General features: G+C 45.2%; 5 protein-coding genes across 5 annotated transcripts; 2 read left to right on the top strand and 3 right to left on the bottom strand.

Moving 5' to 3' along the window:
* Positions 1-124: 124 nt before the first annotated feature.
* E1B28_008965 (uncharacterized protein) lies at positions 125-2,971 on the top strand (the record flags this gene model as incomplete). The annotated part of the gene is made up of 4 exons (XM_043153807.1): positions 125-331; positions 398-619; positions 673-729; positions 779-2,971. 4 exons carry the CDS (start codon positions 125-127, stop codon positions 2,969-2,971), a joined length of 2,679 nt encoding a protein of 892 aa, XP_043009092.1.
* Positions 2,972-13,155: 10,184 nt separating this feature from the next.
* E1B28_008966 (uncharacterized protein) lies at positions 13,156-16,989 on the bottom strand. The gene is made up of 2 exons (XM_043153808.1): positions 13,555-16,989; positions 13,156-13,489 (listed from the first exon to the last, which is right to left on the bottom strand). The coding sequence occupies exons 1-2, from the start codon at positions 15,153-15,155 to the stop codon at positions 13,366-13,368; spliced, it is 1,725 nt and encodes a 574-aa protein (XP_043009093.1). The 5' UTR covers positions 15,156-16,989; the 3' UTR covers positions 13,156-13,365.
* A 199-nt stretch (positions 16,990-17,188) lies between these two features.
* On the bottom strand, positions 17,189-19,385 carry E1B28_008967 (uncharacterized protein). Its single transcript, XM_043153809.1, has 11 exons — positions 18,846-19,385; positions 18,581-18,776; positions 18,505-18,523; positions 18,227-18,452; positions 18,139-18,171; positions 18,062-18,083; positions 17,933-18,008; positions 17,707-17,877; positions 17,549-17,636; positions 17,406-17,496; positions 17,189-17,354 (listed from the first exon to the last, which is right to left on the bottom strand). Exons 2-11 carry the CDS (start codon positions 18,662-18,664, stop codon positions 17,268-17,270), a joined length of 897 nt encoding a protein of 298 aa, XP_043009094.1. The 5' UTR covers positions 18,665-18,776; positions 18,846-19,385; the 3' UTR covers positions 17,189-17,267.
* A 257-nt stretch (positions 19,386-19,642) lies between these two features.
* Positions 19,643-20,690, top strand: E1B28_008968 (uncharacterized protein; the record flags this gene model as incomplete). The annotated part of the gene is made up of 3 exons (XM_043153810.1): positions 19,643-20,131; positions 20,187-20,470; positions 20,528-20,690. 3 exons carry the CDS (start codon positions 19,643-19,645, stop codon positions 20,688-20,690), a joined length of 936 nt encoding a protein of 311 aa, XP_043009095.1.
* Positions 20,691-21,022: 332 nt separating this feature from the next.
* E1B28_008969 (uncharacterized protein) lies at positions 21,023-21,664 on the bottom strand (the record flags this gene model as incomplete). Its single annotated transcript, XM_043153811.1, has 1 exon — positions 21,023-21,664. One exon carries the CDS (start codon positions 21,662-21,664, stop codon positions 21,023-21,025), a length of 642 nt encoding a protein of 213 aa, XP_043009096.1.
* Positions 21,665-22,189: the final 525 nt, after the last annotated feature.

The raw sequence follows: 22,189 nt of genomic DNA on the forward strand, positions 1-22,189 counted from the left end.
TGCTACGCTTAGGCGTCGAGTTCCCCGTGTCCAAGAGTATCAAGGCCGCTGAATGGCCATGTCTCTTTCTCATGAACACTCAACGTCAACCTCCAGTCTGACACTGTCGGACATTATTCACACAATGTCTCCTTCCCCCACCCCTCCCGGTCCATCTGACTCTCACAACTTCGAGACACAATTAAACTTTGCTTCTCTGGAAAGATCTGAATCTCCCGAACCACTCCAAGTCGACGAGCTGGCCCGTTACCGTGCAAGAATAGAAGAAATGGGAATTACGTCGGGCGATAATAGTATGCTGACGCCACGGGAAAAAGAATTGTCAGCAATGGTGTGTGTACTTCGAATTGATTTATGCGCAAAGAATTAGGCTAACGAAAGAACCCATTCTTGTCAGCTTTTGAGGCTCATTGAGGCTCCCAAGCCAGATTCTTCTCAGCTAGTTCAGCAGGCTACATTAATCGCCGATCTCAAAGCACAACAAGACTTTTTGACTCAACGCATAGCGGATGAGAGAGCTCGTATGGAGTCCGAGCGGGACGGGTGGGAGAGAGCGGTTGAGGCTCTGATTTTTCAACATCAGAGGAGTGGAAAGAACGTGTATTATTCCAGACAAGATGTAGGTGCACAATACATGTTCAGATCAAAAGAAATGACCGACTGTCGTGGTAGGAACTGGAACGTCAATGCGTAGCTCTCCAGCAAGATAACAGAGAGCTTCGTGACAGGGTAAGTTATATTTCTTTGAGTTTGGTTTATTTCAACTGACGCCGTTCAGGAGCAAGAAACACACGCTCGGCTGTCGTGTCTTGAAGGCGAACTTTACCGATTGAAACCTTTGCTTGTAATGAACCCTCAGGTCGCGTACACCACATTAACTGCGACTTCCGCCTACATGTCAACATTGCCGTATCCCTCAGCAACGGGAGCAGTGGCACTCAAGGAGAACCGGGACAAGATGATCAAGAAGAAGAAGAGAGAGAAAGAGGCAAAGGAGCTCAAAGTTCCACCTCCAGTATCCCTTAACACCGATCATTCCAGTCGAAACGACTTTACAGGAGGCTCTGGGACGGGTGATACGCCAGGAAATCAGCAGCAGGCTGCTGGATCATCTAAACTCAGTATACCCCAGTCAGGTCTTTTGCAAGATACCCAGCGGTCCTCCGCCCCTTCTATATACCAACATCTACTACGTAAACCCCAGAGCCAGAATCAAGCCGAGTCATCAAACAGTGCCGCTTCAACGCCAAAGCCAAAGCCGCGCTCCAAATCTCCAAAACGTTATTCTTCGATCGCGTCTGATGCACGTTCAGAACACTATCTACTTGCTGCGCGCAAAATTGGACATGAGCGGGCGGGAATTGTCACTGGCCTTGTGAATGCAAAGTCCGAGCGCGACCAGGAAAGACATAAACAGACGAAGGAGGAAATGGAAAGGGAGAGGCAGGCTGCAGGTTTCACAGGCTACTACCGAAATGTCAGTGGTGCTTCCAACACAACTAAAAATGCCAAGAAGGGTAAAGGTAAAGCACAAGCCACGTCCGATTTTCCTTCAAAACCAGCGACAGCCACCACCACACACCTATTACCTGTTTCACCTCACTATCCCACCCCCACTACTCCCGGTTCTGCTGCTGTTACAAATAACACCACTAGTCCTCGTACACCGAAACGAGGGACCACAGGCTCCATACCTGGCGTCCAACTTTTCCAACACCCAGGCAGTCCTAATGGTGCTGCCTACATGTTCGTACCGAATCCTGGGCTGATAGGGTATCCACATCTGCACCCACATATGCAAACACCTCCGGGAGCTGTGAGGGTGCCGATGATCACCAGTCCTCTAGCTGCAGCAAGTTCCTCAACAGTCGCTTCCGCGAAACCTGCTGCTCAACCCTCCAGTGCTACACAAGGCTCACGCCAAGCAGGGCAACAGGGCTCTCAAAGCCGGAAGAATGTCGATCGCAATCATGCGTCAGCTTCATCTATAGCGGATGCGATTAACCAGTCGACAGAACCTTCATCGTCCTCTTTATCCGTTACTCCACCCCAGCCAAAAACCCCTCTGGCATCCTTACTGAGTGCTGCTCAGAGTATGATAGAAGATGGGGCGCGAGGAGGAGGGAAGAGTGGGAAGAGAAAAAATTCCACACAGTTTGGAAGCCCTACATCGAAAAGGCGGAAGACGAACCCCATACATGCTAGTGCAGGTAACGTGCGGAACCTGGGGAAAGTTCGGAGTGCGTTGGACGTATTAGCCGATCAGGCTGCTGCTTTCAGTCAAGATGACCAGCCACGTTCGCAACAAACAGGTGAGACGGAATCGAAAGACAAAGCAAGGACTGTGACGAGGAGATCTTTCCGTTCAAACAAAGGGAAGAGAAAGGAGGCGTTAGTCGATACTCCCGCTCCGAGGATGATATCCCCGGCAGGTACAATCAGTCGGAGAGGGTCTACACCTCGTATGATCGTAGCCACAGATGGACAGCGGAACGCAGAATCAACCTCGCAATCCGCCTGTGGTTCTCTACTACCTCCCCTCGTCATCACAACGTCGAATTCTGTTGCTTCGGTTCCTCCCATCGTTACAACGTCCGTTGTTTCTCCTCCAGTGGAGAATGGAGAAGTATCGCCAGATTCTGGTTGTGTTCGAGATATGGTGATTCCTCAAGCTGACGATGGAAGTTCAGACAAGGAGGGTGAAACCACCAAGGCAAGGGCATCAATACCAACAGCAATAGACACACCATCATCATCGTTCGCACCAGTGGTCCCCATGACTACAACTTGTTCGCCAAAAGTGTCAGCCACTCAACATCGTGCGATGGTGGATCATGGGCAGACGTTAATCGCCAATAAACCTGCGAGGGACAGAGAAAAACGTTCTCTGCCCACAGACGCAGGAGATGTTGATAGCGATGCTGATGGAGACGCAGACCCTGATGTTGATATAGATTCGAGCATCGTTTAGAGTCTTTCATGGCCCGAAACCAAAAGCTATTTTGACATGTACATGTACTGATATGTATTATTTTCGATATTGTTATACTCATCACTGTATACGTACTCACAATTTTGTATATCTTCCGCTCTATGTTTTCGGCGTGCTGTCTATCTATCTAGATTGTAGTTAAGTAAAGTCGTGCTAGGGACTGGAATATCAAGTTTTGACTTCTATAATAACTAGCATTTGACCCGTGCCTTTGGCACGGTGACACATTGTATGTGTATGTTGGAGCATGTAACTCGGGAGGAATAATGCCCAGTGAAAATCAACAATAATTGCTGGTCATTTGCCAGCTATTATTGGGTACTAAGTGCAAGCGAAATGTCTGCTGCTAGGTGGCAATGGTCTGGCAATAGCCAAAATCGATAGTACAGTACGTATGTCGCTACACATGTTTCAAGATGTACCTGAGCGATGTCATAATAAATCCAAAATATGAAAACTCTCGATTAACATAGCTCTCCTGCATTGAAAATGCAACCAAATCAATAATTTTACCTTCCTGGGAGCAACATTAAGGGTTAGCAAGGGAAGGGATGACTCAATCGGTTTATTTAACTTGGAAAAGTATCTGTCATATTGCTGAAATAGCGATGCCATACTGATGCCGTAGTGAAAATCACTCAAGTAGTTAGGGTACTATAACAATTTTTGCTATTGCCAGACCCTTGCCAGCTATTGGCAGATATTATCGCTTGCCGCTCGCTTGCACTTACCTAAATAGCTGACAATATACTGGTAATGGCCAGTAATATTGTCGATTTTTACTGGGAATAATGATTTCACCTGAGTCACCTTCAAAGGAGGATCCTTTGCCGATTTCTGAGGGCCAGTTTACAAATGGCTGGTCACCGTCACCCCTTTCTAGTTGCATGTTTGTCTGGAGGCGTAATATTTGTAGATGCCTCCATAGATATGAACATTGAATAGTTGCATCTACAATGTTGTTTCTCAACCTGTGTTTGACAATGGGTAGTGTTTGTTGGGAGTCACTGCCAAAAACGACTGTAATTCCTCCAAAAGGATGATTGTCTTCTCTGAGATCTCTACAAGTCTGGTCAAAGGCCTCTGGAGCATAACGATGTTGGGGAGCCACCTCATCCCATATAATAAGATGGGTTTGATGAATGAGTTCTGCACAGTCGCTCTCTTTCAGAATAGAGCAGAATGAATCCTCATTTAGACCTGTGATGGGAATCTTGAATATTGAGTGTGCTGTACGACCACCTGCTAGAAGTAAAGCTGCCACTCCAGATGATGCAACACATAATATTATATGACTTTGAGAACAAAGATGATGGCAGATGGCATTATAGAGATGATAAATTTTTCCAGTACCTGCAGGTTCATAAAGGAAAAACATATTGCCATGAGAGGTCAAAATGGAATCAAGAATGATGTTAAACGCAAGTCACTGATCATTATTGAGTTGGGCTACATGCATTGCAGCCAAATTCTCCTCCTGCTGAATATCATAATCAAGTTGTTCAAGAATAAGGGGATTGATAAGGCAGAAATTCCAGTCCATATTGGAGTGTGGCATTTCTGGCCAATCTGAGAGCAAGTGACTATATTGGTGAAGAATTTGGTTGAGAACATGAAGTCTGTAGTCATAAACCTGTTCAGCTGAAGCATTCCAAAGTTCCAAAGTCTCCAATCTATGTCTGAGATTGTCGTAAATATGGGCTTGAAATTCATACTGTTGAAGATTGGCTGATATAGTTGGCTGTGGTCGTTCCAATGTCACTGTCTATCCTGAGTCCATGTTGTATATTTCATATTATAGTTCCTTTATATAGTAAGTACCTACGTACAAATTGAGGAGCCTTTCTTGCCTTTCCCCCCATTGTCTCCCTCTGTCGATGCCATCATTCTACACATACCACAAGTTCTCAGGTTGTGATGGTTCACAAAATATAAGCAGGATGACAAAAAGGTGTTGAAGTTGATAACCTGTCTGCATCTGTGAAGCTTCTCAAAGACACATCTGCCATTTGCTGTCGTGCTCCAATAGTTCCCGAGCTAAATATGCCGCTTTGAAAGTGGGATATAAAATGTCATCAAAAAAGTGCAAGTCTTCAAAAGATTTTAGCCCTCTGACAACCATCAGAAGAGATCTCAAATAGAACCATTCTCCAGCATTTGGAGGAACAAAATATATTCTCCCAATGCAAAAACCCTGGTCATGAATCTTCCACTTTTTGGTTGTACAGATCCAAGTGAAGCGCTCTGAAAATTCATGGTAGGTGAATTGTGAAGTGCATTCTCTGATAGTATGATCTGCATTTGCTGAAAAGAACTCTGTAAGAGTGGTGCGTTCAGCAGCAGCACATTTTCGCACTGATTGCGTAGACTCTGCAGGATTAAACATAACCAAGTGTTGTCCCAGATAATGACCTGTAATCAAAGCACAGCAGGTGAGTGGCCATGTGTTTCAAAACAAAATATCTGCCATGCAACTTCAGATGCAGCAACATGACATCCAGTGAGGTACTGAGCAATTTCATCACCTCGGTTGATATTGACTGAAATATAATCCATGGCTTTGTTAATGTATTTGAAGGTGTATTCGAAGCACCCAAGAGTCGATACACATTCCACATTGATATGACAGTTGTATCTATTGAAAGAAATGAGAACTAAGACATTACTGCATGGAAACATGTAAAAGCACACTTTGCAGACAGATAAGGATTGTAAGGAACAATCCATCTATTGTCAACTTGATAGCATCCAACAGGGTATTAACAACCTAGTCTTGTGGTATATGCAAGGGTCTAACAGCTGGCCCCAAAAAATGATGTCATTAATAATACATTTCACAGCCACTCCAGCAAAAAACTCTACCAATCTCAGCCCACACCTTGTAAGCCACCCTTTACTGAAATACTGCTAAATGTACCAAATGCAACTATCACTTGCAGATGATGTTGGGGTTGAGAGCATGACCGTGTTGGGTTTGATAGTGATAGAGATAGTGGTGACAGCAGCCAAAGCTGGGGCATTCTTAGTATAGACTTGAATTTCATTCATACTTTGTACTACTTGAGAGATTTGGAGGGCATTGAAGAATAATCCTGAGTTTCCTGAGTTTATAAAGTACAAAAACAAAATGTTATTGAAAAAAACATGGTATATGGTTACCAAATACAGAAAGTCAGAACACGTTGTCCGCACTGGACACATAACTTATTGGTTGTTCATGTAGCATTAATAACATCAAAATTTTGGCCAGCTGTTAGACCCCCAACAATACTGGCAGACTACATGTCACACTGACATTGAATTCACTCAGAGAGGTCATGACAGTGTAGTATTGTCTAGGGGAGACTATTCACAACCATCATTAGGCTGACAATAGGAAGGGGAGCCATGATCATCGAGTTCAGTAGCAAGATGTCATGAACTGAACCAGGGGTAGCATCCTACCATCAACTTTTCCGCCTATGGAGTCAACTGCGGTTGGACTCGATGTACAATCAAGGGGAATGTCATGTGAAAGAGTCGATTCATAGGAGAGTACTCCTAATCTTAGGAGAAGGGGTCATTGGTATAGGAGTACAACCCTTTCTATTAGATAGGTATATAAGGAGTACTTAGTAGTAGGTAGTTCCCCAGAATTTGATCTCCTTTCGTCACCTCTTTGTCCTAATTCTCTATCCTTGTCCTATCTTTGCCTTTTGCCTCTGCCCCATTCACCCTGTCGCTCTACGTTGTCCAGGTCACCTTTATCAAAGGACTCACCATCCAATCATGGTCCAGACTCGTCCTAGAGTCCCTTCCTTTGTGTTAGAGTACAGGATGGGGTACACATGGATTAGGTATGTGGTACACTACATTGGTGTACATTGGGTACCGTCTATCATATGCTCTCATCATCATTGGAGTACCAGTTCGTAAGGATATGGTCCTTGTCACAGGACGCTTTCATTGCCAAAGGTTCACTCTCATTATAGGAGTGCAGTCCATTGTATAGTTCACCACACAGTTTACAGATATTCATAATATTGGACATCATCATTATTCATTCTCCTTGGTCGCCAGCTCTTGTTATCCTCTATTGCCGATAGGCCCATAGGATGGTCCACCAGCATTAGTCTGGAGTACAATCTCATAGTAGGTCGGAGTACCGGGGTTGTTACCGCTTGTAGTATGCCCTATGTGGGTGTTGGGTTGTTGTAGGCGTATGTATCATGGATTGTATCAAAAACAACGTTCCTGAGCCTTTAGGACCCCCATAAAAATATTGGTGAGCCCATATGTGACCCGTGTTCTTTTTTCTCAGTTGATCTACAATCCACAAGCATACAATACATATTAGTAGGGTCATTTTACCGATATTAATTCGTATAAGGACCTCATTTGACCTTCGGGACTGCCAGAATACTCATTGTGGCTAAAATCCGGTCATGGGAAACCTGAGCCGGTCATCTCGGGCATAGTCCGCAGTTGTTGCATAGCCCGTCTGCAGTAATTGCGCAGTCCGCAGTATTATAATAATCATATGTAAGTACACTATTAAGTAGTATAAAAGCTCTGAGGTTTCTCTGGGAAACCTCAGCCTAGATATTACCACAGTTATCTTTGTATTGTCTTTAGTTGTCTTTAGTTCCTCCTCCTTGCAATCTATTCCTGTTTTCTCTCTCTGTCTTTTGCTCTTGTGTGATTTTCTTTGAGTCTCAGCAATTCCTCAGTGTTATTGGACATTCTATAGTGTCCTACAAGTGTTATTCCCAGTGTTCAAGGTTCTTGTTACTTTAACAAAGCCTTCCAAGTGAGTATTCAAGTATTGTGTCAGTTCTAGCTACTACAGAAGTAACTAGAGTCTTTAACTAATTCTAATATCAAACATTTTGCCCTCTGGTCCCCTTGTATTAAGTGTTGTTAGCTGCAGCTCCCCGCATAAGTCTTGAAACCTTACCTTGTTAAGTGCAGCGGTTGCTTTGAGTTCAGTTCATGACAGTATGCTATCCTCAGCATCAGGGCTCGAGGCCTGGCATATGCATAGGCAGTTCACCCTCCTGACACAAGAGTAAAGCGTTTGGAATATTAGAATCTACATTTTCCATCGATCATGCAAGGCAAGTTAGGATTTAGTGGGCTGCATGGACCATGAACTTGACAGCGACTAATAGTTTCAAAGAGGTGTGGCTCAGTTTTGGGATCTGGCCAGTATGCACGGATGCAACTGTCAACATCAGCAGGAGTTCGGAGTTTATTCTGAGGTGAAAGAAAAATGGTGAGATGAATATGTGGTAGGGTGTGTTTTTGAAATTTGATGGAGTAAATGTATGCTTCAGCATGTCCAAAATTTTCTCTTTTCATGATGTCATCGAGGACTTCACTGCTTTTAAGATGGAATACATGGGAAGCAAGGTCGGGTCAGTCAAAGGAAGTTTGATCATGCAAAAGTTCATCCACTATTTCAACCCATTCAGGACTGGCAGTCATCATAATAAAGAGGTTGGGGGTTCCATAATGTCAAGCAATAGCCAGTGCATCTTGAAACTGCTGCACCATGTGACAATGTCCTCCCATAAATGAAAAAGAAAGAATAATCCTCTATCCAACTTCGTTCAAATCAAGGCCAGCATCTTGCCCAATTGTGTCTTCTAGTCCACTATAGAGAGAGGTGTGCAGTTGTGTCTGATGGTAACAAAGATAGGAGAGACAACTTTGCTCTGCTGCTACCCACATATCTACCAAATAATGTTGGAACAGCTACTTTCTACAAAGGATCAGGGAGTATTCCGTTTGGCAAGTATGTATATAATATGCGGTATATCTGACAAGAGACAGTTTTTGTGGAGATTCATGATCGGTCTGAAGTTCTGATTACCAGCCAGGCTTGCTATAAGGGAGTAATAACACATATTGAAGGGGTTTATATGCTGGATGGTCTTCACCTATACGGAAAAGCAGTCCTTCATGACTCCTAATGATGATATTGTGACAGTCTTTGATGGATGAGTTACTTGGAACAATTAATGCAACTTCTGAAACAGTCAGAAGATTGTGGGTGTTTTAATTGGCCCCAGGGTCCATTTGAGATGCATCTCCAAGTCTGGGATATCAGAGTGTCAAGGATGAACTTCCCATGCATGGGTATACAGGTGCATATAATGGTTGATATGAGAGAGAAGGTTTTGTAAGAGCAGCATTATGTCGCCATCAAGTCCATGATTATTTTCCTGGCGTATTTGAAGAGCATTTTCAGGATGATACAGATACATCAGCAAAATGACATAATGCTTTTCGGCTTTTTTAGGCTTTTTTGGGCTTTTTTGATGGCAGGCAAGCCACAAGCCACTTTTTCGTCACTTTTTTGACCATATATAGATAGGCGAAACCGAAAAGCTGTCATTACAGTATTCAACTCTTTTTAAATTTTATGTAATTCAATTTAATTGTATTTGAGTATCCACACTCGGCACTGACTTGTCCCAAAAGGGACATAGATTGCAGCATGTTGGCTTTCTCGTATTTTTGGTGGGGAAAAAGCCGAAAAAAGCTGGACAAGCTGGAAATGACTGTTTACTGATGTAAATCTGAGCATATGTTGGTGTGCAGCCAGAAGGGCATAGGAGTGAACCAATATGATGATGGAGTGAACCAAAAATTCAAAATATTGGAGCTGATAAGCCATTATTGATGCTGTGGTCTTCATTTTCAATGCCTAAGGAAGTGAAAGCAAAGGCTTAGTTATATTTCCAGATGTTGTTATGAGAATGATAGCCAGAATTGGAATTGGTTTCAAATGATTCTCAGAGGATCTGAGGTAGATCCCTTAGAAGAGGTAATCATATATTACCAGAAAGACAGCATGAGCCGAATATTGAGGATCCTTGTGTTAGACAGTTGCTCATTGTTCCAATGCAAAGCACAGCAATAAGGGCAAATGGAATCCATTCGACCTAGATAGTGGTGTGCAGATTTGATATATTCTTCTCATGCACACATGTACAATGCTATCCCTTCTTGTTGCTGTTGTAGACAATGTGCTTCTTCCTGTTGTTGCCTTCATTCACATTCTTCATGTCGCCTTCTAAATTGAGCATGGCTTCATGCTAAAACCTATATGACAGCATTGATCAATTAAAGAGTTGGAAGAATATCTGCATTTCTATTAACTTTACTTACCACTTGTTGATCCCATATTTGGTGCTCTCAGTCACAGTAATGCAACTTAGTTGACTATGCTACAAGGTTCTTTTTGCACTTTAAACAGTGCTATGGAGCGATATTTATCGTATTAAGAACTAGAGTGAGCCTGGATTGCTAGTTAAAGCTAGTGCTGCTAGTAGAATGTGCCGTAGGCGCAGCTAGACCAGTTAGAGAGAGCCGTAGATCATGTCTGAAAACTGTATGACCGTTCAAAACCTGTAGAACACTATGAGCAGAGGACTTAAGCGGTAATTCACTGAGTTCTACTCTCTACATTCTACTATGCACTGGCATATCAAGGGATTGTACTATTAGAAGACTTGTAGTCTTCACAGAACTTAACAAAGTCTAAAAACCTTCATACTAGGAGTACCCACCCCTACAGGGGATCTAGTTGACAAGAAATTGGACATAAGACCACACAGACTAGGAGAAATTTGGTATGACCATAGATCGAGTCCCGATCTGAGAAAAAGACAAAAAGACATGATACAGATCCCAGATCACAGATAGAGTACCTAGGAACCAGGCAGGAATGAACAACAGATCTCGGAGTCAGCGCTGTTCATGTGCTATGGGAGTTCGGAACTCTGGATCCATATGCTGGAACCACTTGGACACACAAAGTCCATATGATTTGATAACGTTGAAATGCAGGATAAGGTCCGTAGGCAGGAAATACCATATGGTACGCCTATGTAGGTCCATTCTACATGCTGAAACAAGAATGAAGAACGGTCCAGATTGGTCTAAAACATATGATTCAAATATGGAAAAGCTCCGTAGACAAGATTCTGCACATGTGGCAGCCCCTAGCGATAAGATTCCACATGGATTTGTAGCTACGGTGCATTATTTTTAGAGATGAAACAAGTAGAGATAGGATTACAAAGCTAGCGTAGAAGTAGTATAAAAGCAGCTCATGTATCCGTAGATAAAAAAGTACTACCCGTGTGTAGGAAAGTCCTGAGTGGGTTGCCCATGAGTAACTGCTCTTGACACCCAATAGAGAGATTTGCCCTGTCATTGTGCAGTGATACAATAAGATTTGATTTGAACTATACGAGGCCATCAAGGTCAAACTAGAGAACTATCCGTCTGTAGGCCGCCGGGGTCTTGATTACTGTTTTGTGATCTGTCAAGGGTCTTAGCGTTCATGTCCGTCGAGGGCAATAGTCTCCAATCGTTTGAATTAGTCTTACCGTAGACGAAATTCATAGTCCCACTTAGTCCACTGGACAATAAACAGAGCCCCTACAAACCCTAGAATCCCCGTAGCTGTGGTGTTTTACACTTGCAGTTGCATATTGATTTTATAAGACCTTTGTACAATATTGAGACGTGATCTTGTGCATAACCTTTGCCAAGCAGTCCACCCTTGCAATCTTTCCTGGTGTGTAGAGTTATTGATAGACTTTACATGGAGGTTTACTAGTTTTTGGGTTGATTTGGTGTTGGTGCTACTTCCGTAGCTCTGATATTAGGTTGACTCTTGAGTGGTATACTTCGCCCATTATCAGCAATGATGCTGACCTTCAGACCTTCGAGCATTGTTCTGTTGTAAAGAGGGTGTGATACTATTGTTTAGAAATGTTTAATAAAATAAATAAAGTAAGCCTGCCTGTCTTTGAGGAGTTTGACATCCTACTATATGTTGTCGCCAAGTTTCATCTCTTTCACTGATTCTATGTATTTGTTGACCAAGAGATCTGACTGTAGACTGATAATTGAGGAACAATAAGTAAAGCTGAATGCTGTTTCATTACAATAGTACTCACAACAGTCGATCTTGTTGGGACATTCATCTTTTTTCAAGACACAAAACAGTCAAGATGCCCGGCTATGCGAGAAAAAGACGGTGTGGCATAACAAAGTCGGCCATGTAAAACTATTATAGACTTCCCCTAGGAAGCAGCAGCAGTGATGTGGATAGTCATAATGCATGGCCAAAATACCATCTTCAGAGTCCTCAAGTGTAGACTGGCAGGGATGGCAAGATAAATAAATAGATACATTCACAAAGACGTGGCTGGAACTTGATGAACAAGACTATAAAAAAAAGAAGCAGTGCCATGGAGTTGTAAATTTTTAAAGTTTGCTATGTGTTTTGTAGACAAACCTTAATATATTCCACAATCGACACCCACATGTTCTAAATTTAGCTGACAGTATATGAGGGTCGGTGGTTTCTGAAAATATGATTGTAATGAGTTGTTGAACGGCATGGTAGTACTATCCTATTCGGTATCAGGCCTCAAAGCATGACTCTGAAGAGTTAAGGTTCAGAGTCATGCTTCCAGCACCTGACCTTACAATTGAGCCACTGCTGGCAACACACTTGAAGAATTTGTTATCTGGGCTTCAAGGATGTAGATAAAGTTCTGTAAAGACATACAGTATAATTTGGCACATCATGGAGGTGCAGGTAGCGACACGACCAAAATTAAAGAACAAATACCCATACATGATTTCAACTATATGATGTGCGCCATGTAAAAGAGAGAGTAGATGACATGATCAAATATTCCTGTTCTGAATATAGCTTGGCAAGGATGCAGACTTGGCTATCTTGAGTGCAGATATCAACGTGAATAAGACGGAGGACGACGTGAAGAAGGATCTGTGTGGAAAAATAACACCAGATGACGCAGGCGCTAACATTCAGGTGACGCTGACACAAGCACTTAATTTCAGGGTTCCGAAAAAGGACGTTTGTCTTGTCTCGCCTGCGTTATGGTTCCAAGCTTAAATATATATATGAATTCACTCCGAAAAGTGTCGTTCTGGTCTTGGGAAAGCTTGAAGGAGGTGTATCATAAGCTTGGCGGGACTCGACTTTGCTGCTTTCACTGTTCAAACACGTAACGCCTGACTAAGTGCGCGGGAGACGACCCTACATACGTTTGGAGAGTTTCCTGTTAGTGAAAACTGGGTTTTATACACGATTGTTGGGCGCTGCCGGTCATCACACTGAACTGAGGTAATCACAATGAAGAGGTCATTAATTGGTATCGTATCAAGTCGTAAAGTTAACAGAAGGGAATCATTAAGCTACACTACAATGTCTGAATTGAAGAGGGTGGAGGGAAGTCCAATACATGAGATTAAACTATATGAAATGCTTATATATGCAGAATAAGGATACGCGAAAATAGCACTGAGGAAGGAAAAGAGAATGGAAGGGAAAGTCATGGTCAACTCCTGGTCCTTGGACTCTCCTTGCTAGCATGAAGATCCTTGATGTCGAAAAAGACACTGACGCCAAAGGCGACGCATAGCAAGCACGCTGCGGCCGATGAGGTGTTGTAAGCGTTACACCTAAGTAGATTCAAGTGAGCCGAGGGAAGATTTTTCTTGAAAAAATAGAGAAAGAGAGCACTCACCACCCATTGAACCCCCCAATCGGACACCTCTTACCGATCAGAATGAAGATAAACACAGCCCCCCAAACGACAACCCCAAGAACGTCCATTGTTGCCACCTTCTTCAAAAATCCCCTCGCCCTCTTCCACTCTTCCTCCATCTGTAACCCCACAAACACGTTCCGTCTTCTTGGCTTACGTTTCTTTCTCGAGGGACCATATGCTCCAGGCATCGAGGCCGAAGATCCGTAATACTCGTTGTATTCCTCGTCCGAGGCATCGTCTTCTTCCTGACGACCCCCATTGCCGAACATTGTAGGATCCACAATCAAATTGACCTGAACATCTCCTCCCGGACCGGGACCGCCTTTATACTTCTTGCCTCCACCCTGTTTCTTATTCTTCGTCCCGTTCTTCCCTGTCAGACCCTGTACAACAGGCAGGACCATCATCCCCCCCGGACCCATCATTTCCCCAGGTCCACCAGCCTTCACCTTCCTCCTCCTCCCACAACAACAAGGATAAGCCACACACATCACCAGTAGCCCCAAAAGCGTAATGACACTAACGACATATAACACATATGCCGGTGGTTTGCCTTGTGGTGGGGGCAACTCCTCCTTCTCCCTGAACTTAATCATCGCCGCCGCATAAATGGCCGGTACAGCTGCAATAGCAGCAAAGACGATTTCTAAAACTCGAACAGAGAGTCGTTTTTTGGGACCTTGAGTGGTAATGTAACCTGATGGGGACACGGTTCCGATGAGGGGCTTGCCTTGGTCATCGAAGAGAAACGGAGAGTTGGGATCTTGGTTTCGAGAATGGGAAGATGAAGCAGCGTCAGGCCCAAATTCACGTTCGAGCATCCGTATTCGTTCTTCTTTGAGAGCGGGATTGATGCCTAGATCGTCAGAGTTGAGACGGTGTTGTTCTTGCCAGGGTAGGAGATTTCGTGAACTTTCGTGAGAAAATGTGGAAAGTGGGGGAGGGTCGTTCCAGTAATTGTTGTTGTAGCCGAGTGAACCATAGCGGGAATTTGGGTTCCCAGTAGTGGTGGAGTAAGGATCCCAGCTGTTACCTTGGTCAAAAGGTTTGGAGACTGTCGACTTGTGTCTGGATTTATAGTTCACCGAGTTGAGGTGGGATAGTGGAAGGGGGGAGTAGATATCTGGTGGGGAGGATGGGGAGGACTGAGAGTTGTACCAGCTCCTGGACCAAGCTGGGAACCGAGAAATATCTATGTCTTGATTTTCTGGAGTAAGAAAATCCGGCTCATGCTGTCGATTGGGTGGTGAACGAGGTGGCAATGAGAACGGACGACGGCTTGTTCTTGAAGACGAAGGACCCGAGGATGACGCCATGGTAAGGGAAGGTGGGGGAGGAGAATTGAGAACGTTGTCGGAAGCATAGCCTTGTTGGCGCCGGACAGCATAGTCAGCGAGGTCGAGGGCTTCTACTGAGGCATCTGAGGGCTCTCGGCGTTGGTTGTTGCGTGGGTATCTGGAGTATTCGAAGTCGAGGTCGTAACTAGTCTCATTGGGGACATGATGGCGAGATATCGTGGGGAGAGGGTCGTGTTCATTTGGTGACCATGGTCGTGGACGACGATGAGGAGAGTACATTGGGGGTCGTCGACGATGGCAATGTTTCTTCTCGTCGTCTAAGCCCTCCAGTCAAAGGTGATGATCGTGGGAATTCACTGCCTAAAAGGATAACTTGGGGATTTCGGAAGCTTCTGATAACGACACACGAGTCGGACTTGCGCATTCGTCGCAAACGTGTGTGATGTTGACCCAGCTTCAGCCAATCAACGTTTATGAAATAACGGTCGTGTGCGATGAAGGGGGCACACGAGCCTCCGGTTCCTCAATTGTCTGGACTCTGCATTCGTTTTCGTCTTCATTTCTTCAAACTCGACTCCCTGCTCTCTCACTACTACTGCCATGAACCCCGCAACGGAAGGTTTCAATACCGTCTACGCTGCTAGCTGTAATCCATCTCGAAAAGCCAAAGTCCCTCGCCTTTCCGATCCGTCCCCTCAATCTACCCCTTCTACCCTCGTCATTGTGGCCGCATCTATCGCCGAAGATGTCAATACCCCCCAACCACAATCCCAGCCAGCCAAGCGAGGTCGTAAACCTGGAACGATGTCAAAGGCTGCTCGTGAAACCCAGCGCAAACTGAACCACTCCATTATCGAAAAGGCCCGGCGAACCAAGATCAACGATGCTCTAGCTACCCTTAGACAGCTCGTTCCTCCAGGTTTTGGTGATGAGAGGAAACACCCCGATCAGGAGGTTGAAGAGGTTGATGACGACGACGACGGCGATGGCGATGGCGATTACCAGGAGGAGAGGAGATCGAAACCAAAGAAATCCGGAAAGAAGGAAGAGAAGGAACGTGAGTTTAAACTCGAAATCTTGGTTCGCACAGTCGCGTACATGCAATATCTCATTCGGAGGGTGAAGGACTTGGAAGTGCAGAGTCAGGTTCAGATTTCGAGCCATCGATCAGATGCGAAGAAGAGAAAACGGGATACGGTGGCAGAGGACCCAGACATCGAGTCCAACAGACGTCAAAAACTCGATAACCCTATCGAGCCGGCCCCAGAACGAGCCTCTCGTCCTCGTCTACCCTCCATCTCTTCGTGGCTCCCGGAGGTTGATCCTGCTCCAAAATCCTACTCTCAGTCACCAGCTCTCCAACCAGATCTAGCTTCCCCTTCTTTACCTCTTCCTCTCACCTCTCCTGCGCACCTACCCTCCCACCTACCCTCGCCCCCCTCCTCGACCCACTTCGTACCCACGAATCTTTCAGCCAAAGGTTTACAACAACTTCCAAGGCTCAGCTTAGGCCCCACCGCAATAATAACCAGGAGCCACACGCTCACTACTGCTACTCCCGCTGCTAATGCTACCCCTACTACACCAGAGGAAGAATCCGCCGCCTCTCTTCTTTTGAACTTCCGCAGGGGTACTAATTGCTCACCTGCCTTTTTGCCTACGCCCGGGAGTGCTGTAGCGTTCGGTATTGGAAGTGGGGGTACGGTTACACCTCCGAATCCAAGTCCCAAGTTTACGATTGGCATCACAACGGGGGAGTCTGAACCTGTGGACCTGGCACTTGGACCATCTCGGTTGAAGGGGTGGTCGACTCCAGCTGGGCTCCCTTTCTCCCTTTCTTCCTCTTCCTCTGAATCTTCGGCTGCCAGAGTGGGTAGAGGTATAGTTGCTCAGACGCCCAGTTCGATTTTAGGTTTAAGAAGGGGCTGAAAAGATGAGGGAGGAAACTGAAAATGTGAAGTGAAGCAAAACGTGTGTATAGCTATATATTTGAATCTCTTGTCGTGCTACGATATGGACTCCCTCTCCCCTTCTCTCAGTCATCCTTTATTCGTATACTCCGGGTGTAAGACGTATTTTAGAGTTCATGTTGAAATAAACTTAAATGTCACGGAGGGCTGGAGATATTCACAAGTTGTTTTTCTGCACAGCCCTCAAATACCATCAGCTGAACATTCCTCTTTGCTCTTATTTCGTACGATTTTATATGCCATAGAAATTCACATACCCATACCGTCACCCTTCTACACACAGTACTCGACTCAGGAGTATCAAGCGAGATCCAGTGTAGGATTCATCCTTGATGGATAGGCTGACCAGTGACATCGGAGTTGATTCTGTATCTTTAAACACGAAGAAGGCCCACGACACTGTATATCTGATAGGAATTACTTAATTAATCGACTCGAGACAGCCCCTCTCTACATGTAATGCAGTTCCCAGCCCGATCCGCACTATGATGAGTGTCGGCGAGATTCCCTGTATCACAAATGAAGACATCGTAGTGATTGAAAAATGGCGAAAACTTACGACGATGTGGATTAACGAGTAGGTTACCGCGTTGTTTGAGAAAATGAGTAGAGCTACAAGCCCGATGGGGTATAGTAGTCCGGATTCGACGCTACCCAGAGGACTTGTTAGACAAGGTGGAGAGCCTAGTTTGAAAAACGTACATGATCGCCATAACGGAGGTGTACAATGCCTGTACGCTTTTAACCTCGGCCCTTCTGGCGTGCCGAATAACGAAGAGTAATTTAACGGCTAGACCGAGAGGAATTTTAGTTCAATCGACAGGGTTGCTGTATTGAGAAGACGCTTATAGTCGCCCTACCGATGACAGACGTAAGGAGCAAATTACTGAGAAGATCGAGTCCTAAAAAGGTCAGAAGTAATGGTTGCCGGCCCACTATGTGGTCGTCCATGGCCACCAAGAGCTTTGTGTCGGATGTCGAACCATGCACGGCATCCTGAAAGGAAATGCATGCAGCTACGATACCGAGTCCTATAAATCAACTTGCATCAAACTTGAGAAGATTCAAGAGGACTAATCGCCTGACCGTTGCATACTAAGCAGAGTATGGCTGGAAATAAGACAACAACCAGTCGGTTCCAGATGTGATAGCATCGGATTAACTGAGTTGCGCGGGATCACTGTCTTATTCGATCGACGAAGTCAAAAAGCTAACCAGAAGCGTATCGGCGACCATGCTGCACAGTAATATTAATCATAGATTCCAGCCTACAACCCTTTTTGGAGACGTACTTGGACAAAATGTAGAAAAAGAAGGAAATAACACTGGAGAGCACAGTCAGGATACTGTTCTTAGAAATTGGAATTAGTAGCCACGCACGAAAAAGTAAGGAGTTGTGAGTATGCCTCTTCCGAAGGCGGCGATTCAGTGATTTCCCCGACGATCAGCCCAATTACACCTCGAGTGGCAAGGAACACGTTGACGACAACCCCAAAAGAGGCCAGCACAAAAAGGACGGTCATTGCAGTGGTATAAAGGCGGTGATATTGTGTTCTCTTTTGCCGAAGGATGACCATACAAGTGCCATAGAGGACAGCGTAGGTGCCTGAATGGAGCGGATTGAACAGCAAGCTTCGACCCCGACTCCAAGAACTTACCATAGAAGAAAACAGGAACCTATAGGTCATCTACCTTGTCACGATCATGAACCACACCGACGTATTCGTCACTCACTGCAATATCGGCTACGGCATCGACGACGAAAAATTCGATGTTACTGATGATTGTTGGGTCAAGTTGGTTGGTGGCGGTATCCATTGGCGATGAGGAGGGAGGGTTACAGAAGGAGGAATAGAGAATGGAGGTAAGCCTTCTTCCCCGACCACTTTATGTACCTTCATATTGTGGTTCAACCCTTTTTTCCTGGAATCTAATAGCCAGGGTTGTTAGAATATATTGTGCTGGAGGAATAGAAATAGAATAGATCTCTTTTCATTACCACGCAATGTCAGGATGCCAATGTGGTGGCGTTTTAAAATTTTGTAATCAAAACAGGCTACATCAAGTTGAAGTTGACGCTGGAGCGCCTCAGCCACAGGGTTCGGAATAGAAGAGTGCTCCCTTAACCCGTTGACCTTGGGAGACGGCCAGCATAAAAGTTGACAGATATCCTAAAAACCGTAGGCCAAGGCCGCTCGAAAAAAATAGCTGTATTACAAAGAGCAACTAATAATTACGTACCCTTTTCAGCCTTTCATAGTCTGTGGCTCCTTGGCTATAGAGCGGGTGGAGTATGTTAGTCTATGGGTCCTTGGCGGGTTGTCGAGCGGATCAAAATTGGGGCAGGTGGAGATTAGGATAACCGGAATACATACATGGAAGTGGTTCAGGTTCGGTTGCAAACCGTCCGTCCCTTGAATGTAGTACATGTCAAGTTTTTGCATGGAACTAGTAAAGAGTCGACATTGGCTGTTTGCTATACGGGTTACTCGTAGAGAATGCGACAATGATTGTCCATGACTGATGGTGCCAAATTTCAAAGCAAATCAAGCAAAATGCTGTGTTGCGGCTACCTTCCGATTCAGAGTCTATCCAGGAAAATAGGAAGGCGAGTTATAACATTGTTGCACCAACCATAGCCTGACTCTGGTCATTCTTCAAACTGAACTTTTTTCTCGATGCCCATAGGAGTGTCAAGTTTCCCCACAAGCTTGCATCAGCGGGTGGTACTGATATTGGCCGGCACAGTACATAAATAACAGTTGGTAGAGACCGTGTGAATCGTGATGCGCCCTCATGCAAATCCCACAACCACTTTCGTCTCTCTTCGCCCATTTCCCACTTTATACCTGGCCACCTATATACCCTTCATCCGTAAAAGCGCAATTAACGTCACCTACAATATGGATTAATCCCTCTTCCGACCCTGACTCGCCTCTTCTCTCTGGAGACGTGGAGTGTCTCAAATGGCAGGCCTACCTGGCTCTTCGCGGTCTCAACAACGTTCAAGTCCGTACGGATATCCACCCAGAAGGCGCAATAGATGGAAGGCTCCCTAACATACACGTTGCACTACCCGAAAAATCGGAAATCCGTATTTTGGGTGTCGTAGCTGTGGATAGTTCGACTCACCTGCTATCAGCCCACCATATTCCAGGCTGGGTCGATGCGCAACTCAACCATAACCCATTGGATGTTCCTTTAGAAGGATATAAAGACGAAGCTGCTCGAGATGAGAGTCGTGCTTGGGTTTCATTGTTGGAAGGATCTATTCATGCCGCATTGGTAAGTTTGACAGTACTATTCTGGGACTTTTCGTGCTGAAAAATGGTCACTTCAGATCATGTCAACGCAACCGACCCTTCTATCATCTCTCACTTCATTTCTGTCCTCTCCTACTCTCTCTCTTGCTTCTTCCCCCGCTGCACCTGCAATCACATCCCAGTTGCGGTCCCTCTTAGTTCCTCCCCCTCCCCCTCAAACGGGCTTGACGTCTATCCCATTCTCACTCTTTCCGCCTTGGGGGGTCCGCGTGCATAAAGAGTCTGTCATGGCCAAGTATAGCGAAGCCGTATCTGCGCTTTCGGAGAGGCTTGGAACGGACAAGTGGTTTTTAGGTTCTGAGTACGTTTTTTACATTCTACTCGTTCTTCAGAATGTTCATGAAACCATTTTACTCAGCTCACCGACACCTTTAGATGCTCTAGCATTCGCATATCTTCACTGTATCCTCTTGACCTCAGATCCGTCGATTCGGACAGAGTTGACAAAACGCGTCAATCTTGTGGCTTGGGAATGGAAGGTTAGAGGAATGGTAAGAGCGGCATTTGTCAGAGAGCTATAGAACCGGCGGGCGAGAAGATCTGTTATACAATGATGTTTAGAATCGAATACAAAAAGGTACAATCATACACCTTGGTTATATATACAATCTGAAGTTGATCAATCCGAGGCGTTTTTATTTCCTTGTTGTGGGAGTTCCTTTTCGTAGTACGAATCCAGGTGAGGCGTCCTTCCAAGCAAGACTCAAATTAGAAGACTACGAAGATTGTTTTGATGCTAATCACAGACTCAACCGTTCAGGGCGAGCGACGCGACTGCAATAACTATGAGGTTAGCTGAGGTGTTGCGTAGAGCACAAATCTTACTTCGTCATTTTACATCCAAAGTAGGACTTCAACTGATGATGATTTCTGCTGGAGTTTGAGACATGGGTTGCGTTTTCGCTGGTTCCTCCTCCCAGCCCAAAATCTTATCATTCGGTGGTGAAAGAAGTGGACTCATTGCGAGCATCTCAACGTCACTCGATTGAAGTCCGAGATCCATACCATCGTGTTCCTCTTGGCAACCATGATTCAGGACAGAAAATTCAGCGAGATTGTCGGCACTGTCCGATTCCACATCGTATATATCCCGGTAGTCGTCTAGACGAGCATTATGTTGCCAAAGTGTTTTATGGGTACTGGCGCGTAACTTCCGATAGTAGAGCTCGATTGACGAGATTTCTTCCTCTCGTGATTCGTCGTTCCAGGCTGATAGATTCGAGATCGAGCTTAGGGGTGAAGGGCCTCGCTCCAATAACACCAATGCGTTCCCTCTCAAGGTCGGCTGGGTCGAAGCTTTTTTCTCCCAATGTTTCTTCGCGATTTCGAGTCTTTTCAAATACTCGAGACGTCCCCGTTTGAAGGAACTACGACCGGGTCGTTTATGTGGACGACAGTACTTGGAGGGAGGAAAGAGGTGGGGAGCTAAGAGGCGGACTGCAGGGGGAATTCGGGGAACGCGACGGTGACAGGGTCTAACAATGTATTGGTGCATGATGATAGAAATGTTAGGTCAAGTTGTGAAAAAGGGGTGGTAGTCGAAATGCTGGGTCTTTGGACGCTACTGCTGGCGTTAGCCCCTATCTACAGCTTTGGACTTCTTTGCTAAGTCCGTACTTACACGTGATAAATTGAAAGCTCCTCAGTATCGTCATCTCTAATACGACCCAGCCAAGCGGGAATAGCCTTGATCATAAACCAGCCAGTGTACAAGTAGCGAGGAGGACGAACCTATCGTCTCCCGAGTACATTTAGAGATGTCGTAATTAGCGGCCCGCAATCATTCAGCGAGCAAGCAGAATCTACGGTTCTCTGCCATCAAGGGGAGAGTGCCATTAATGACACAGTCCATAGCACCTGCAGTAGCGAGACTAAGAACAAGTCGCCGTCGCCTCAACCAAGTCAAGACCGCAAGCGACCATCGACATTACGCTAGTTCTTACCGTGAATCCTAGCAACTGCGACAGGAGAGCAGAGCGCTCTTGGAGGAAATCCAGATCTCAGAAGTTCCATTGCGGGA

This window comes from Marasmius oreades, chromosome 5, assembly GCF_018924745.1.
Source record: "Marasmius oreades isolate 03SP1 chromosome 5, whole genome shotgun sequence".
In the NCBI taxonomy this organism is placed as follows: domain Eukaryota; kingdom Fungi; phylum Basidiomycota; class Agaricomycetes; order Agaricales; family Marasmiaceae; genus Marasmius; species Marasmius oreades.